This window comes from Symsagittifera roscoffensis, chromosome 4 (assembly GCF_963678635.1).
Source record: "Symsagittifera roscoffensis chromosome 4, txSymRosc1.1, whole genome shotgun sequence".
Lineage (NCBI taxonomy): Eukaryota > Metazoa > Xenacoelomorpha > Acoela > Convolutidae > Symsagittifera > Symsagittifera roscoffensis.
Genome location: NC_087065.1, coordinates 43,084,462 through 43,101,953, shown reverse-complemented (window position 1 = coordinate 43,101,953; position 17,492 = coordinate 43,084,462). Strand labels below are relative to the sequence as shown.

General features: G+C 33.3%; 2 protein-coding genes across 10 annotated transcripts in view; both read right to left on the bottom strand.

Annotated features, from left to right (window-relative positions):
• The window catches only part of LOC134845049 (epidermal growth factor receptor substrate 15-like 1), an 87,165-nt gene extending 86,157 nt beyond the window's left edge, over positions 1 to 1,008 (bottom strand). The window contains exon 1 of the mRNA XM_063861881.1: positions 999 to 1,008. The gene's annotated coding sequence lies outside the window, so the exon portion shown is untranslated. The remainder of the gene's footprint in view (positions 1 to 998) is intronic.
• LOC134845050 (G protein-activated inward rectifier potassium channel 2-like) overlaps positions 1 to 17,492 on the bottom strand; it is a 59,237-nt gene that overhangs the window by 23,830 nt on the left and 17,915 nt on the right. For 2 of the 9 annotated variants that reach the window (XM_063861882.1, XM_063861884.1), the window contains exon 1: positions 1,821 to 2,868. The exons of 4 other annotated variants lie outside the window; for them this stretch is intronic. In XM_063861882.1, the coding sequence (XP_063717952.1) occupies positions 1,821 to 1,855 (35 nt within the window). In that variant the 5' untranslated portion in view covers positions 1,856 to 2,868. Of the gene's footprint in view, positions 1 to 1,384; positions 1,409 to 1,820; positions 2,869 to 5,128; positions 5,277 to 15,876; positions 16,257 to 17,492 lie in introns of those variants that run through there. 3 more of the 9 variants (XM_063861883.1, XM_063861889.1, XM_063861890.1) reach the window with 3 other exon arrangements.

Sequence of the window (17,492 nt, the reverse complement as noted above, 5' to 3'; positions counted from 1 at the left end):
AATCATTCAATTAATACCAAAGGATACTTCGAAACTTTTGTGTTGTGGTACAAATTTTGTGTTCAGATGTTTCAAAGGTGATGAGTCATTGTACTCTCGAAATTTTTTCGGGCAGCGAAATTATAATCCATCAGAAGATATTTTTTGTTGAGATAATATTTTGGCAAAATAAGAAATAATAGTCTATTAAAATTGATTTCAGAAAACTTTCAACAAAGGATTATAAATAGTTTAATTATCTAAAATGCGTACCTATAATAAACTGTAATTTTTATAGTTAAAGCCAAACTCTTGTCAAAACCTTTTCAATCAACGAATTTAAACGAAGTTAATTAAACTAAATTGCTCATTTTGAGGTTGAATTTTATCTGTTTACTGATTTCCCTACGCAAAAACGGTTTCCAAAAAAATAATTGAATTAAAACGCTACAATTTTTGACCAATTAAACTGCTCGTGGTCATCGATATTGCCAACAATTTAGCGTTAATTGTATAAAAATACAACTATAATTATAATTTAATCGATTATTTTCTACTTTTACTGATTGCGAGCAGATCATTTTTTATCTAGGTTTTAACGTATTTTGAACCCATTGAAAAAATGAACCCAGGTGATATTTCACATGTTGTTTTTCTGCTTAAATTCAATGTTTTCAATTGATTGCAAAAAGCTTGACCCTTTTAGCAAATTTGTTGCTCAAATTTTGCGTCTTTTCAGGTAGGTGCTCCATTCTCCCTAAAGCTAGTATATTTTGACGCAGAAGGTTATTTTTAAAAACATCTTCATGGGTTAGTCGACCAATAACTGATGTCGTAATTAAGTACTGGTACGCTTCAGCCCTTCGCCTTCGGCACTATGGAAAGTGAAAAAAAAAAACTGAAAATCTATTTTTTTTCTAATTTAACAGTGGTCTAAAATCTTTGTGCTGCATGCACGGCAACCGGCTCGACATAAAAATTGTAAGTTTTTTAGAATTTTTGAACTGAGGTGATAAGTGATTTAATAAGATTGTGGACCGGAAACAAGGGCAGGGAAATCAGCCTTCAAGGTATGTATAGAAAAAAAGCGCAATACGAGGAAAATTAAATCGAGGTCCGAATTGCGCCAGTAATTGTAAATGGTGTCCGGCAAATGTCTTAATTACCTAGCAATGAAAATACGCAAAAATGGATGCAGAAAGATAGCAGAAAGATAAAAACTACAAAGGATAAGGCTAAAAAAACTTTGATAACCAATATCCTTTTTGCTAAAAAAGAAACACCTGAAGACAGGAGGCCCCTTCCTCTCATTAATTTCACCCCCTAGCTAGCGCTTTCAGTATTGGTATAATCTTTTGGTAAAGATTCCGCGTTTGGTATTATCTATTAATCTAAAAATTTGCACCGTTTCCTGGGACAGCGTAGGAAATCAATTTAGTCGACCCAAAAGAAAAGGTCGACAATAATTGAGATTTTTTCTAAAATCCGCAATATCCACATCACTCCCGTTCCCACCAAAATCCTAGGTGCTCCCCTGTCCGAATCCAGAGTAAATCTGCTCTGGTGGTCAAAACAACAATCGCCGTTCGAATTCTCGTTTATGTTAGTTAATTAAATATTAGAACTGACTGTTCGAATGTCGACTATATATAATAAATTTTTATATCAGGGTGAGGGGGCCGATATCTTCAATTGTTCACATTTTTTCTTGTTATCAACTATTATTCCGGTCGCCGGAATTTGACTGAATAAAAAATCAAAACTAAATTTGTTCGGTCATTGTAAAATCGGACCCCAGAGTTAAAAAGTCAACGTTCGTGTCATTTAACACATAATCTCACCTGGTTAGTTTTTTGTAATCGGAGGCAGAAGTCATTATATTAATCAGCCCAAGATAAAAACCAAATAGGAATCAAAATCAACATCAAATCTGAATCGGTTAATTAACAAGTTATTATCTAAGTTATATCGCGGATAAAGCTCAATATAAACCCGAAAGTATTATGAGCAAACATACAAAATGAACTCTTAGCCCAGGTTATTTATTTGTCCAAGAGGCGGTAAAGGTAGTGTTCAGTTGGTGAACTTCGGGCGAAAACCAGTTCGGGCCGAAAGTAAACTTCAGTTCAAATGGCGATTTGAATCCACCTTATTTGTTCTATAACTGAGGAGACTGCAAACTTATGTTCTGCTTGAATCAGTCATCAGATTGTTCGAATCAATTTGATTAAGGAATTATGAAGAGTCATAATCAAATTTGCTTATGTATGCTGAGTACAAAATGAATTAGATGTGGTTTCTAGAGCTCTGATGCGACTTTGACGATTTGAAAGGTTTAACCGATGATCAAAAGTCCGCAGCGAACAGAATTATATCGAGAAAACTAAATCACGTGGACAAAAATGAATGAAGCTTACGCAAAAAAAGAGTGCGGATTTTGTTAAACTGGCAACTGCTTCATATGAAATCTTCATGAAATTATTTTGAGACTTTCAATGTAACTGTGAGTCTTTTATAAGTCTTTCATAACTTCACAATTAACATTTTAAAGCCACATAATTAAAATGTGTGGCAAATTTCACGCTCACCACGCAATTTTCTCCATTTTATTTAAGAGGCTTATTTCGCTACATATTTTTCTCCTAATGTTTCTTACGAAAGTCCCACAATGGCTCTAGGCTATAATGTGTAAAAAGACCCCCAAAATACGCCAGTAAAATCAAATGGGGCGAAATTTGTGCGGGAAGAAAGTGTTCCGACTAATTAAAACTGGCACCAGGATTAGTAGAAATCAATATGCCAGAATAAGACGCAATTGTATGTCAACATGTATGTTCCACTAAAAAAACTAGCGTTGTCAAAACAAGGTGAAAAAATTGTTTAAAGCCGAAAAAAAAATCGCGGAACGCCAATACACTGATTGTATTTCAGTAGCATCAGCCAAAAAAATTCACAAATTAAAAAAACATCAAAAATCCAGATTTCCATAAAGTCCTTTCTCACTTCAAAGCTGTTGCAAAAAAATTGAAATGAGTTTTAAAAAACATCAGAAAATGCATAGGTAAAGGCTTTTAGGTAAAGATTCAACAGCATAAAATGAACACATAAAAATCTGGAAAATCGAATGTGATAGTAAACAATTTGCTTGGGAATAAATGAAAAGGCAGATCTATTATGGTATTTTTTCGGTTAGTATTTAGAAAAAAGAATGCTGCATGAAAATGGATAATTTGACAGTAATCAGCACCATATTATATTGAATCTACTTTTTGTTTTTAGCGAGTAAGAAACGGTTTGGTTTTTGTTTTGAATATAAATCCGGCGGCTGTCAAAAAACGGTAGAAAAGCGCAATTTCGTATTTGGGGAGTTTTTTCTCGTTTAACCCATAAACCTATAATCACTCCAAAAAACTCTTCAATCACAATAGAATGTAAAATGGAGGCGTGGTAAAGTGGCTGGGGTAAAAACGAGGACACCAAGTAATGGCTTTGGAAATAAAGGCAAAAAAAGTCAAAAGATAACAGAAAAATAGAAAATTGAATCCGCGCTGTTAAAATAAATTTTGTTAAGACAAAGCAAAAGCAAAAGATTCTTCAAATTTTATTGATAACTTTTTTTATCAATATCGTCATCAAAGAACAAAATCATTTTTTTTCAAGTTTAGTTTTGTGAATTTGGGGTAGATGGCTGGTAATGCTTTCGTTTGATCACAGTTATTTTTGGAAAATTAATAGCAAAAATGAAAACAGAACAAAATTTTTGACCTTTTCGAGCAAGGCAAGCGGTAAAAGAAGATTACAAAAAAATACTTAAAGAAGTACTTTTTGCTATACTCGCTGGCTTTACTCGCTCTAAATTTGTCCAAGAAGCAAAATTTCAAACGGGTGGTTGTTTTCGACTTCGAAGAATTTTTCCAAGTTTTTGAACATCGATCAAACTATGAATCGATGGGCCCCCCAAAAAAACGCGCCAAAAACAAATTTACTTCTTTTCTCACCTTTGGAGATTCGATTGAAAAATTGTCTCTGTCAATATTGAAGGAAAATTTTTCACCAACGAGGTTCCACGTTGTATATATGTTCCACAAGTGGAATTTCAAAACCTGCAAGCCTTTTTCGATTTTAAGCAATTTATCAGGAACTCATTATCATATTTTGAGAAATTAGGTTGCTGGAGGCTTATTTTACACAAAAGATGTTCAAAAGCGTGTTCTAACTCATGAAATGAAAAATCTGCAATGTAAAAACGCCATTAAATAATAAGCCTCTGAGCAAAATTTTTTCTCTCGTATCACTTTTTCAGTTCGGAAAACCATGTTGGGAGTTGTTTCAACCAATTACTGCATAATTTATACAGAAACGTTATAAACCCTAATCCAAATAAAAACTTACTTTCCGATAGGTACTACTATAAGATAGAGTGGTCCCTTGAAAATAACCAGGTCCCTTGAGAATACGACACCTAGAGCTCTCAAATCGTTTAATAAATATGATTACGCCTTTCAGAAAGAAGTTGCAGTATATTTTCAAACAAATTTCATGTTTTGTTACCTACCTCTTAAAACCTCCCCCTCACCATTTAAGGTTGAAAATTAAAAAAAAAACGCCAATAGTGGGTTTTGATGTCAAATAAGTCAACCCAATTATATGGTTGTTGAACCGTAAAATAAAGTAAAGCGAGCAAATTTCAATATATAAACAATAGTGATTACAATTTTCAATCTGAAAAGTTTCTGGCTGAACATATTTTGCAAGATTTTTGAAATGAATAATTTATACACAAATTAGTTTTCAAAATTATAACATGCGAAATGCATGCGGGACCTGTCTATCATAGTTGCTTTTTCGAGGGACCACTCTATCATGGTAGTACCTTCCGATGAATTTAGGTTTTTAAATTTAGTTTTTATTTACTGAAAACACGAGAAGTCACGAAGGTTTCAAATTTGGTGCTTTGCTAATTAACATCAAAGAATATAGATGTTCCTCGGCGATAAATAAACTTGCGAGTAGTTTGATAATAAAAGTTAATCCGCTAAATTGAACTTTAAAGCTGGAAGAGGGTTGAAACGTGAGGTATTAGTTTTCAAATTTGCCGACCATTTCTCTGAACTTGGCGGTATGCGAAACACCTAACTGCTCATAATACTTGGGTAACAAACTGTTGCAAACTGCATGGAAAAGTTTCAAAAAGGGTAAATTTTACATGTTATCGCTTAGTTTTGAAAATTGTAATCAGCGTATAGTTAATAATAAATAATTATTTGGTTCATGATAGCTTCAAGCTTCAGCTGAAACAAATGATCGGATAAAAAGTTATAAAAACCATAAAAACATAATAAAAAGTAAAGACAAAAATGTCTGATAAAAGGTTAGCGCAGTTCGCTGGTTATATCTTTTAATCAATCTTTGTACTCTTAGTAATTATTAGAAGTACTCTTGAGCTCAATACAACAAAAGGAGTTAGTTTCTCATAAAAAAGCTTGCAGCCAAATGAACAAATGAGCCGTTTTATTTACTGTATTTTTATAGTTTCATATACCTCTACAAAAACTAAAAAACACCTTTCTGTTGTAATATAAATCGACGTCATATTATTAACACGAAGAGGAGTTAAAAATTAACAGCTAAAAATCAACATGAAGAGCAGTTATTTTCCGGTGCTATGTAAATAAGACGACAGGCCAGTAAGACGACAAGACATTAGGACGACAAATGAGCGTTAAAACATGTAAATAAGCTGGCCAAATATAAGCGGTTTATATTTCTGATAAATAAAATTTTGGAATTTGCGTAGCGTCGTCTTAAAGTCCCGCCTAAAGCTGTTGTCGTCTTAACAGTTGTCGTCTTATTTGCCGGACACCTTACTTGTCAATATATTTTACACGTTAGCTCATAGAAAAACATTTGCTTTGATATGAATCATAATATATACTAGTGCAAAAAAGGCATTACAATAAAGTTGTTAATATGCTTTGTTTGGGTGGGTGGCATAAAAAATAATTAGCTGACATTTGGAGGTTCATTTGAATTGAATAATAGAAAACCTGATAAGGTATGTTGTTTGTAGTGGATTGTAAATAATATAATAGCATCCGGGTTATCAGGCCTGGATTATCGAGCCAGGCAAAAAAGTATTAGAGATTTCGTTTATATAAAAAAAACAAAGACAACCTTAAAAATAGTCAGAAAGGTGTCATCTACGCCAATTGGATATTACCTGGGGATGATCTAGAATTTGCCCCCTTTCAAATCCATTCCTGCTTATTATTTTTATTATTTCTCAAGATCCAGTCTGAGAAGCAGAAATATTCAGACAAGTTATTTTCCAAAAAGGTAGATTTTTTAGACCAAGTTAACATCCTCCCTCCCCTCCCCGCCCCAAGCCATTTTTTTGGGGAGGAGGGGGGGGGGGCGGAAGGATGTTAAATTAGTTCTAAGTTAGAAAATTTCAGTCAATCAGAATCGAGCACTTTGTTAACTTTTGGTCCAATTTTTTTTCGAAGTATATTTTCAAAAACGAAATGGCGGTTAAAAGATTTTTTATATGATAGCAGTATAGCACACTAGATCACCTGTCAGCTTGTTTTGTAGAGCCTGAAATTGCGGGAAAAACACTGAACCTAGGTCATTGTAATTTCCACTCTTTCAGAATAGCCCAAACAATACTGCCAGATGCTTCCATGCTCAATTTCCTGTCTTCTCCCTGTGAAGACGGAATACTGAATAGCATTTGTCCTACCGGTCGGAAAATTGAAAAATACCCCTAAACACTAAGTTTTGTGATTGCTTCTGCTTTTACAATTTCCGGCATCTGATTTTGTTGGTATCTTGTTACATCGATTTTTGCTATTATTAAAATAAACCAGTAGCGGTTTTAGGGGAAGGGGGCTGATGTCCCATCTCAGGGGCTTGACCCCTCTGGTATAATTTTAAAACATCCCTTTTTGGCTGACCGACCCTAAAGATCTTCTAAACGCGCCTAATTTCGAGCTAATATTTGGTCAAAAACTAACAAATCGGAAAATGCTTTTGTTCGATCCAAAAAATGATTGACGAACATTTCGAAGACCCCACTCCCCCATAAAATCTTTAATCCGCCCCTGATTGAAACATTTTCTCACAACGGAAAAAATCAAAGATTAATTCAAAAAAAATTGGAGAAAAGCTAGCTACTTAAACTTTTAGTCTAAACATGGAATTGTCGATCAAACACACGTCGATTTTCAAACAATTTTGACGCAGCTAAACGTTTTCTGAAAAAATTATATATCTGCAACCAATTTTTTTTAGTCGATTTGAGTTTGGCCGCTTTGAGATAATTATTGTGCACAAAAATTCCTTTTTTCATTTACGTGTACCATAGAAGGCAAATTGGTCCGCCTCACAAAATCTTCCAAACATCGCAAAAAAAAACTTGTTGCTAAAAGCTGGAGCAAAATTGTTTAAAAGCAACCTCGCTTTGATGCGAGCAGTTGTGTTTCAACGTTTCTTCGGATATTTTAGTGCTAATTAATTAATTCCAATCTCTTATGGTACAAGTTGCAGTACAAAATACAAAATATTGAAAAAGAAGTAATCTTTTTAAAAATGGCTACTACATGTTAGGTTACATACCATAAAGCATACAACTTTAATTTAATACCGGTCCAGCAGCATACAAATGAATCAGGCTGATCAAAGTAAATGGATGAGAAATTGAACCCGAATATTTTCATGTAAAGACTTTCTGAATTTTCGAAAACAAGTCATTCAACAAGTCAAACAACGCCTTTACAATTTTTCTTTTAATTGATCTGTTCTTTTCGTGCAAATTTTTTTTATTTTGTTTTTACACAAACAAAGAGCAAGTCAATTAGATTCCAGAAGAACAATTTTGACCACAAACTGCTCTTGACTTGGACCAAATCGTCAAACTTGCCCAACATTTAATTTGACTTAAAATCACTTCACTTGGTTATATGAATTTTTTCAGGCAGCGGGAAGCCAGCATTTTTTATTTGAACCACAGTTTATTTTTGCCGCGTGTTTTAGGGGGTGATCTTTCGCTTAATTACTTTTAGGACGATATTGTTTTCGTGGTCTCAAGAAATAGGACTAAAAAGTAGTCGCAAGAGTAGCCTAAAACAAAATTCGAGTGCCACTACGATTTTATTATAAAAATTCAGTAAAAGCAGCATACAAAAAGATCAGTTTGATAAAAAAAAACGGGTGCGAATTTGAACACAAATTTTTTCAACTAAACGTTTTTAGAGCAACCTGGAAAATAATTTGTACTAGGTCAATTGTCAAAGCAGCTGATTATTTTAAAAATGAAGTTTACCTTTATGAAATTGGTAGACCCAGTGGCGGTGGTTACAGCGGAAGGAGCGGAAGTCCCATATTGAGAGATTGACCCCTCTGGTACAATTTTAAGTTATCCCTTACTGGCTGACCGACTCTAAAATTTATTTTTCCACGGGCGCCTAATTTTGAGCAATTTTCGACGAGGTTTTCGTTTTTTTTTGAAAATCCTCTCGAGAAAATCCTTGATCTGTCCCCGATTGAAACGTTTTCTCTCAACGAAACAAATCCAAGATTAAACTAAGAAATTTTTTAAAAGCTAACATTTTTTTAAACGTGGAAACGTCGATTTCAAAAGAAATGTCAATTTTAAACAAATTTGGCGGACTTTTTTGTGCAACTTAACATTTTCTAAAACAAATTTTATGCTTTCGACCAATTTTTGTAAAGCAAGGGGTTTCAAAATGACCAGTTCGGACAATTTGAGATAACTACTTTCCACCAGAACTTTCTTATTTTTCAATTACGAGTAGCTTAGAAGACAAATTAGTCCGGCTCACAAAACTCAAAATTTGATTTACTTAATTTATGCTACCTAGTGCATCCAAATAATTCGTTAGTGGACAAAACTTGTGAAATTGTTCTAAGCATTGTGGATATCGGGAAGTCAGGAAAATGTTCCAAATTGAAGAAAAAAAAACTTGAGTTTTAATTTTTTTAAGCAAAAAAAAACATCGCTTGTTGCTAAAAGCTCCAGCAGAATTGTTAAAAACCAGCCTTGCCTCGGTACAAGCAGTTGTAGTTCGATGTTTGCTTGGATATTTTTTTGGTAATTAGTTTTCCAGTCTCTTCTGGTACAAGGTGCTGTTCAATTAATAAAGAATGTTTAAAGGAGAGAAACGATTTTACAAATGGCTACTACCTGTTAGGTTGCGTACCAAAAAGCATCCAATTTTGATACAATACTGATGCAGCACACACAAATATATAGGAGTAATCAAAATGAATGGATGAGAATTTGAACGCGATTGTTTTCATGTAAATAATTTTAGAGCAAGCTAAATTTTTTTTCAGTTTTTGAAGGCGCTTTTTGCGGCAATATATGATAAATTTGAAGGGGAGCGCCCGCCGGTAAAAAATGATTTTTTTTTTGTAAAAACCCAAAAAAGGCCTAAAAACGTTCTTTTTGGCTTTTTTAAATTTTGCCTGCGACGCAGAAAAATTGGTCTTTTTTGTGACTTGGCAGAACTGAAAAAATCAATTTAGTAGACTTTAAAAAAGGTTGACAACATTTTCGAACAGTTTTTTAGTCCTAGACGAAATAATCTTTCTATTTAAATTTTGTAATCAAGGCTGGCTATATTTTTTTCTTTTGGGCAGTATACTTATTTACTTATTTCCTACTTACGAATTTCTAAAATTGTTAGCTAATATATTCTTTTTTATGTTCAAATTAACATGATACTGTTGCTCTCGATTCCGATTAGTTAAAGAAAAATGAAAGCTGCTGGACCGGTAGTGTGCTCGTAGACCGGGCACATTTCTCTTAGTTGTTAAATTCTGATTACTTTACATTTACTCTGTCTGTTCTGTTGAGGGTATATAAATCAGCCAAAGTTAAACCTGCTAGCATTTAACCCGGTAAAAATTCTGAGCACTAGTCATATAAAATTTGATAACAATCAAATAACAGTTTTGAAAATCAGGAAAATTTCAATGACAACAAAGCGATTTGTATGAGGGCAAAGTTCTGAATGTTCTGAGTGCCCTTTAACTTCGATGAAAATTTTTTTGGCTGTAAAAGTTTAAAAAACACTTTCAATTTTTTTTTTCAATTTAATTTTTTTATCCGCATACGCTAAATTTATCCCCATACGCTATGTCAAACTCAAAATGATATATTTTGTGCACGGAAGAAAATTGTTAAAAACTGTTTGCCTTAGATCAAATTAAAATGATTGATTTACTACTTACCTATTAACCCGTTGACCTCCATAGACCAAAAATGCTAATCATACAATTCAAAAAACTAAGTTCGTTGAAAAAAACTTATGACTCAAAGAATAGGTTTCTAAAAAAACTAATGGCACAAAAGTCCATATTTTTGCATAACTGATGTCATTGATTTTTCAAAGATTTTTTCTCTTGTTTAAAAATAAAAGTCAGTAAATTGGACTACAAAAAGGAAAATATTTGTCAAAAAAAATGCTAATCACACAATTTCCATGTATGTTTTTTTGTTCCCTTCTAAACCGCAAAACGAATTTTGTACTTAGACAAACATTTCCCGAAAAAACATTTTGCATAAAAAATTTAATTGTTGGTGTGCATAACATAACCCAGGATACTCAAAAATTTGATTTTTTCCGTTCTCTGGATAAATTTTTTCAAAAACGCTCAAAAACTTTTGAATGGCTTGTTCTTGTATGCCTTGATCAATGTATGATTTATTAGAAAAAATTTTTTAAAAATGATCGTCATAAAAAACTACCAAAGATTAAAATTTTCATTCTTGCAGTATATGATTTGTGTTAGACATCTCTTAGACAATTCAGGTGGTTTCCAAAGCAACGTAAATGTGAGAAGATTAAAACGTTAGCGACTCTAGTTTTGAGTAAGCCAAAACTTGTGTCACTTTTATTTGGTTACGTCCGCATCTCAAAAATTTTGAGAGATTAATTTTTACAGTAATCAGTTTTTGATTTGTGGAAAAAAGTTAGTCGCACAATTTTTATAGGTGAAAAATCAATAACCATGGACCATTCATGCAACTTTTTGTACTTATGTAATTGCATGAAAAGTGTATATCTAGCATATTTCCATATAAGAAAATGGTATGACTACCATTTTTGTTCAAAACGGGAAGCGCTTTAATTATCCTAATTTGTATTATAGCGATCAAAGTAAACCCAATTGCAACCCTTAACTTAGAAACAAATCCACTAAATTTGATCAAAAATAAAACTTTTTTTTGCTTTTGAATGTGCGACATCAAAAAATTTTTGGACAGATTTAAGAATTCCCTCAAAATTTCGCGTAGAGATATTGAAGTTTGTCCAAAAGCACCCCAAGCGTGAATATTTGGTCACGTCCTTCAAAACACAAAACAATGACGTTGGCTTTTTCATATACTGAGCTATGTTTCATTACATAAATTGCTGGTTTGATTGTTCAAGCATGTTCACTGGATCCGATTTAGCAACGAATGTTTACTTTGAGACTGAGCTAAGGTGCTTTATGATAATATATGAACAAAGCGCATAAAACTTGAAAATTAAATAGATTTGTTCCAAATTTGGATTGGTTTGAAACTCAAAATTGTGAGGAAAAAATTGGCTAGAGAATTAACAGAATTAAAATGGTGCAATTTATTTTGAGGTTTTCGGCTTCAAGATTTTACCAAAACTGGGTAGTTTTTTTGTCAATTAAAAAAACAACATTAAAAAAACTATCAAACAAAATTTTTGAAACACTATTTTCTTAATGTTAGAAGCATTTTTTAGAAGTTAACATTTCTCCGAAAATTACACTTTTTCACTTTTTGACTTGATGCACGTTTCAAGTTCTGTGCGATTTGTCCGGATATATTATCTCAGCAATGCACAGTGCTAATTATACGATGTGCCAAGTAAGCCGACAAAGCAGAAGCAGACAAATATTAAACCCACATTTTTCGAAACGGAAAATGCTCCGTTTGAAAAAAAACAGGTCATGACAGATTCGAACCAAGGACGATTGCCGTCCCAAGAGACGCAATATAGACTGAATTCATAATCAACGCAACCTATGTTTACCATTTCTTGTTTCAAATGTTTTACTACCAATAAACATCTATGAATAATTGTATGTTTTGAAGTTTTGAGAGATCCAGCTCAAAAAAAAGTAACTAAGTAACTATCCACAGTAATGTTGGTTTTAGTTTTTGAAAACGTTTTTCTAAATTGTCAGAAACAAGTCATTCAACAAGTCAAACAACGGTTTTGTGACTTTTCTTTTAATTGATCTGTACTTTTCATGCAAAATCTTTTTATTTTGTTTTACTACTAAATCATTTACTGATCAATCTACATCTAAGTGAGCTTCTTACACAGCTCAACAAAATTCAAAAACAACATTCAAACAACATTTTTAAAACACTATTTTCTTAATGTTAGAAGCATTTTTGGAAAATACACCATTTCTCCGAAAATTACATTTTTCCATTTTTGACTTGATACACGTTTCAAATTCTGTGCGTTTTGTCCGGATATTTTATATCAGCAAAGTACAGTGCTGATTATACGATGTGCCAAGTAAGTCGACAAAACAGAAGCAGACAAATATTAAGCGCCTACATTTTTTCGAAACGGAAAATGCTCCGTTTGAAAAAAAAAAAAAACAGGTCATGACAGATTCGAACCAAGGACGATTGCCGTCCCAATAGACGCAATATAGATTGAATTCATAATCAACGCAACCTAAATTTACCATTTCTTATTTCAAATGATTTACTACCAATAATCATCTATGTACTCAAAATAGCTTTTTGCAATATGTTTTAAAGTTTTGAGAGATCCAGCTCAAAAAAAAGTAACTATCCACAGTTATGTTGGTTTCAGTTTTAGAAACGACTTTCTGATTTATCAAAAACAAGTCATTCAACAAGTCAAACAACGGTTTTGTGATTTTTTCTATTAATTGATCTGTTCTTTCCATGCAAATTCTTTTTATTTTGTTTTCACGCAAACAAGGAGCAGGTCATTCAGATTCTAAAAGAATAATTTTGTCTAGAAACTGTTCTTGACTTGAACCAAATCATCAAATTACCCCCAAGATTTAATTTGATATAAAATCCTTTCTCTTGATTACGTGAACTTTTCCAGGCAGCGGGAACTCAGCATTTTCTATTTGAATCACAGTTTATTTTTGCCGCTTGTTTTACGGGTTGATCTTTCGCTTAAATACTTCTAGGACGATATTTTTCTCTTGTTCTTAAGAATTAAGGCTAATAATTAGTCGATAGAGAAGCCTAAAAATGCAAATTCGAGTGTCATTAGGACTTTTTTGTAGAAATTCAGTGAGGATAGCTTAGCCCAAAAAGAAAAACATTTGATGCTCCACTCCAAAAAAGGAAACGTTTCCGTTAATGGCTTTTAAAAAGAACTTACATATCGCAAAAAAACGGCTTATATTTTGGTAAAACCTTGGCTGTCCTACTGCTTTCAATATGTATACTAAGCAATTTTAGTTTAAGAAAACTGAAATTTTCAAACAAAAAAAAACAAATTTTGTTTCCGCAAGCAATAAATAACAGCTGATACAATCGTTGCTATTCGTTCGTCACCAAATGGTAAAAATATACATTGCAATCAAAAAGAAGTACCAAAAAGCGTGTTAGTACCAAAATTTTTCAATTGATCCAAAACCAATGCAGACGACCATTTTGTGGGTCATTCACAAGTATAGCAATTCTGAGAAACAAAATCATATCGAGTCACACATCCACTAATGCAATGTTTCATAATTACTTTACAAAAAAAAATTTAATCAATTTGGTAGGCAAAAATTTACAATAAGTTTCGATGGCCCAGTTCTTATTGTCTAAATTCACAAAAAGCCCCAAAAAAAATTAGGGTCCGTGGGCTGAAAATGGATATCACAAAGTAGCACAAAGTGGGGACCCTTTGAGTCGGCAGGGGGTCGAGTTCGTGAGGAGGGTGGGGGGGACCGCTACTAACCACCGCCCACCTAGATCAGCTACTGATCTGTGGCAATATTTTTCTTTTAATGCAAAACTGAGCAGTTGAATGGACCCTTGAAGACAGTGAGCAAATTATCGTATTTAAACCAATTCTATCCTGATTGCTCCAAAACATATTGTCACTATCAAGAAACATTTGTCTTAATATTATTGCTAATCAGACTGTTTCACCTTTTATTGGTATGTGGAGCAGAAAAAAAAATCTATCTTTTTTTCGGATGGAAACTATTTTTCGGGTCCTCATAACTCTCATTGTCATACTTTTGAAGATAAAATTCAAATTCCTTCTTGCAAAAAAAACCGCAGCGAAAACAAAAAGAAACAAGACTGCTCGTATCAGGGCGAAGCCCTGAATAATCCGACTGCCTTTTAAGATCTATGCAGCAGTATTAACTTTAAAAAAATCAATTAAAATAAAATGAATTATTATCTTTAATTTAAGATTTTTATATGAAGAGGCCCCAATATTAAGAGGCAAACGATAAATTAAAAGGCTTTTTTTAAGATTTGAAACATTATGATCAATTACCTAGTCGATCAAGGAAGGTTATCTTAAAAGACCATGCAAAATCTTTCAATATTCTTGCAAACCAGGGTTATCTGGCAAGATCTTGCAAGATGGAGGCTATCTTGTAAGATCTTGCGAGATAACTTACTATGAGTTCAAATAATTGCAAGATAACCCACTATGGAAAATATTAACAAAATATTTTTCTTCCGAACGCCAGACAAACGCTAAGGATGTTCATTTTGATTTGAGTACGGTCACAAGAAAAAAAAATGCGGTCACAAGAAAAAAAGTTTAAGGTCGAATAAAAAAATAATTTGACCAAATGTTAAAAATGTTTATTCAAATGTTTAACTTTGCTTTTGTACGGTAAAAAACTTAAGATAGTGATAATAATGTATGGATTTCAAATTAAAATTTTCAAAAACGTTTTTTCCGGTTTTTTGGATTAAGTTATCTAGTTTTGCAATTCTAGTGGTTAAAATTTGATTTTTTGTTTTCCACGTCTAGACGGATCAGAAGAGTCAACTAGCTTGAGACATTTTGTGTGTTGTGTTCAGATAAATACGATAAACAATTTTTTATTTTTATATATATTATGCGGTTATAAATTTTTTTTTTCTGTTTTGTTTAGGTACTTAAAGGTTACCACTACACTTTCTACACAAACGCGGCAGCTTGTCTTCGCTTGTAAAGCTGTTTATTCCCACAAAAAATCATATCTTTAAAATGCTTGTTTTTAAAAAAGGAATTATCTGAAAAAACGCAAGTTCTTTTAAAGATATGTATCGTCTTTAAGAGAATCTTGCAATATAACTACCCTTGATCAAATAGAGCTACCATGGGGCTTCAAAGAAAACAGATGTAAGAAAATTAATCAAGTTGGAGCCAAGGGCATGGAAAGTTTTCAGCTGGTAAAGAAAAGTTCCGCTTATTTTCTATGATACGGGCCAAACTTGATTTCCTTGGTTTTTTAAAACTGAGATCTCATTACTTCAACCTGGTTAGTTGAAAATCATTACCTCTATCAAAAAGTATGTTTTTGAAACAATGGCTATCCAGTCTGTCTCTCTCTCTCTCTCTCTCTCTCTCTCTCTCTCTCTCTCTCTCTCCTCTCTTTTTCTCTCTCCTCTCTCTCTCTCTCTCTCTCTCTCTCTCTCTAGGGCCGCGTAACAAAAAAGACCCAAAAATACAAATGTGCTCGAAGCGAAAGTCGAAATTGGTCTGAACAAAAACGCTACCCCCAGAAGATACATTTCATTACTTTTTCTGAAGTCTACATAATATTACGTGAACAGGTAGATCTAACAAAGCGCGCCTACTGGTTCTTAGTGACGCCGAATCAATGTAAAATGTGCTTACTTACTTTCATTGTATCAGATTTAAAGACACGATGCAGAGTGAATGCAACAATAAATCTCATTTAATTGGACAATTTTAATCTTTGAATTTTTTTCGTAAAATAACAATTTCACAGTTTTCAAGCAATTTTAACAAAACAAACAAGAAAGGTAATGAATAGAAAATAGTAAAGTATTCCGTTTAAGTAAGCTCAGCAGACACGTTATGTCGTTAAAATATTTTACGATTAGGCGTCATAGGAAAAAACTGCCTGATTGGCACAATAAAATTTTAATTCCCCCTAAAATGACATTGCCTGTAGTGGCTGCAATCCTTTCTAGTTAAAGTTCCTCAGGATTGTTTTCTCTTACTATAAAATGGGACGTGCAATTTGCTGTTTAATCTTCCAGACTAAGACGCATTCGAAGATACACGTACACTGGGAAGATATAGGAAACATAGCAGGAGCTAACATAACAGACGGACAATAAATAAATCACCACGAAAGGAAGGGAAGGGACGGGGGACGGGCTCAAACTAACTCTTGAAACTAAAATGCAGGAGGCAGATCGCTCTAAAAGCAGATCAAACTTCAATATAAAAAAGGTTCATTTTGAATTTTCCCGAAAATCTTCTTTCGAAAAAAATGTTCTAACTTGATCTCAAAAATAAACACTGAAATCTTATGAGAATTTCGAACGATAGGTTTTGCTGCTCGAGGAAAAGGTAGGATCCAAGAATCGGGAGCTGGTCCACAAAATTACTCCTCGATTCTTGCTTGAGAGTTTGCTTTGTAGCCGAAAGGAAAAATGTGCCAACTTACCGAAACAAAAACACGCGTTTTTGAAAATACGTTTGTTTTGCAAAATATTTATCGGGACTTTTTTGATTGACCGTTCCGCTCGTACAATTTAATGGGAACATTTTGGGGAGTGATATAACAATTTCTAAAAAGTTGTGAAAGTTATTTTGATACCAGTTAAGCAACGACAAAAAATGAAATCCCTGGTTTCGTTTCATAATTTAGAAAAATAGGCGCCTTGTATCAACTATCATGAGTCCCTAACAGTATAAAAAATTTCGAATCATTATGCTAGCCGAAGTTTGGGTTGTAATCACGTGTTTGGGCTATCTTTTAGGTAAACGCTGAGTCTTTGTGTTTACATTTGATTCCTGATCATACTTTGTTAGACTTAAAACAACAAGATAAAAGTTTACATTATCAGCAGAAGACAACAAAGGGAAAACCAAAAGTGGCTGTGATTGCCGGACTGTGAAATAAACTAAAATTCTTGAAACTTGTTCTTTCAATTTCAGAACCAGACTTTGGGTTGGTCCAATTTGAGAAGTGGAATGTGTTGAAACCATAGGTGGTGACAATTAATTTAAATTGGAACTGGTTTAAGTAAAGTACATGTAGCACGCCCGTTTTAGACTAATATTTAGCTGTGAAGTCGTAAAATTACAGACTGATTTAGAGGGCTACACGGTTCTAGGTCATAGTTTTATGTTCAGACCGCGGGGGGCCCAAATTTGGCATGATCAGACCAGGTGGACTGAAGATATCCGGCTTGACCACTGAGGATTCGCGGTGGATTATTAAGGATCGTTTGGGATCAAAAAAATCCTCTCAGATCGTGA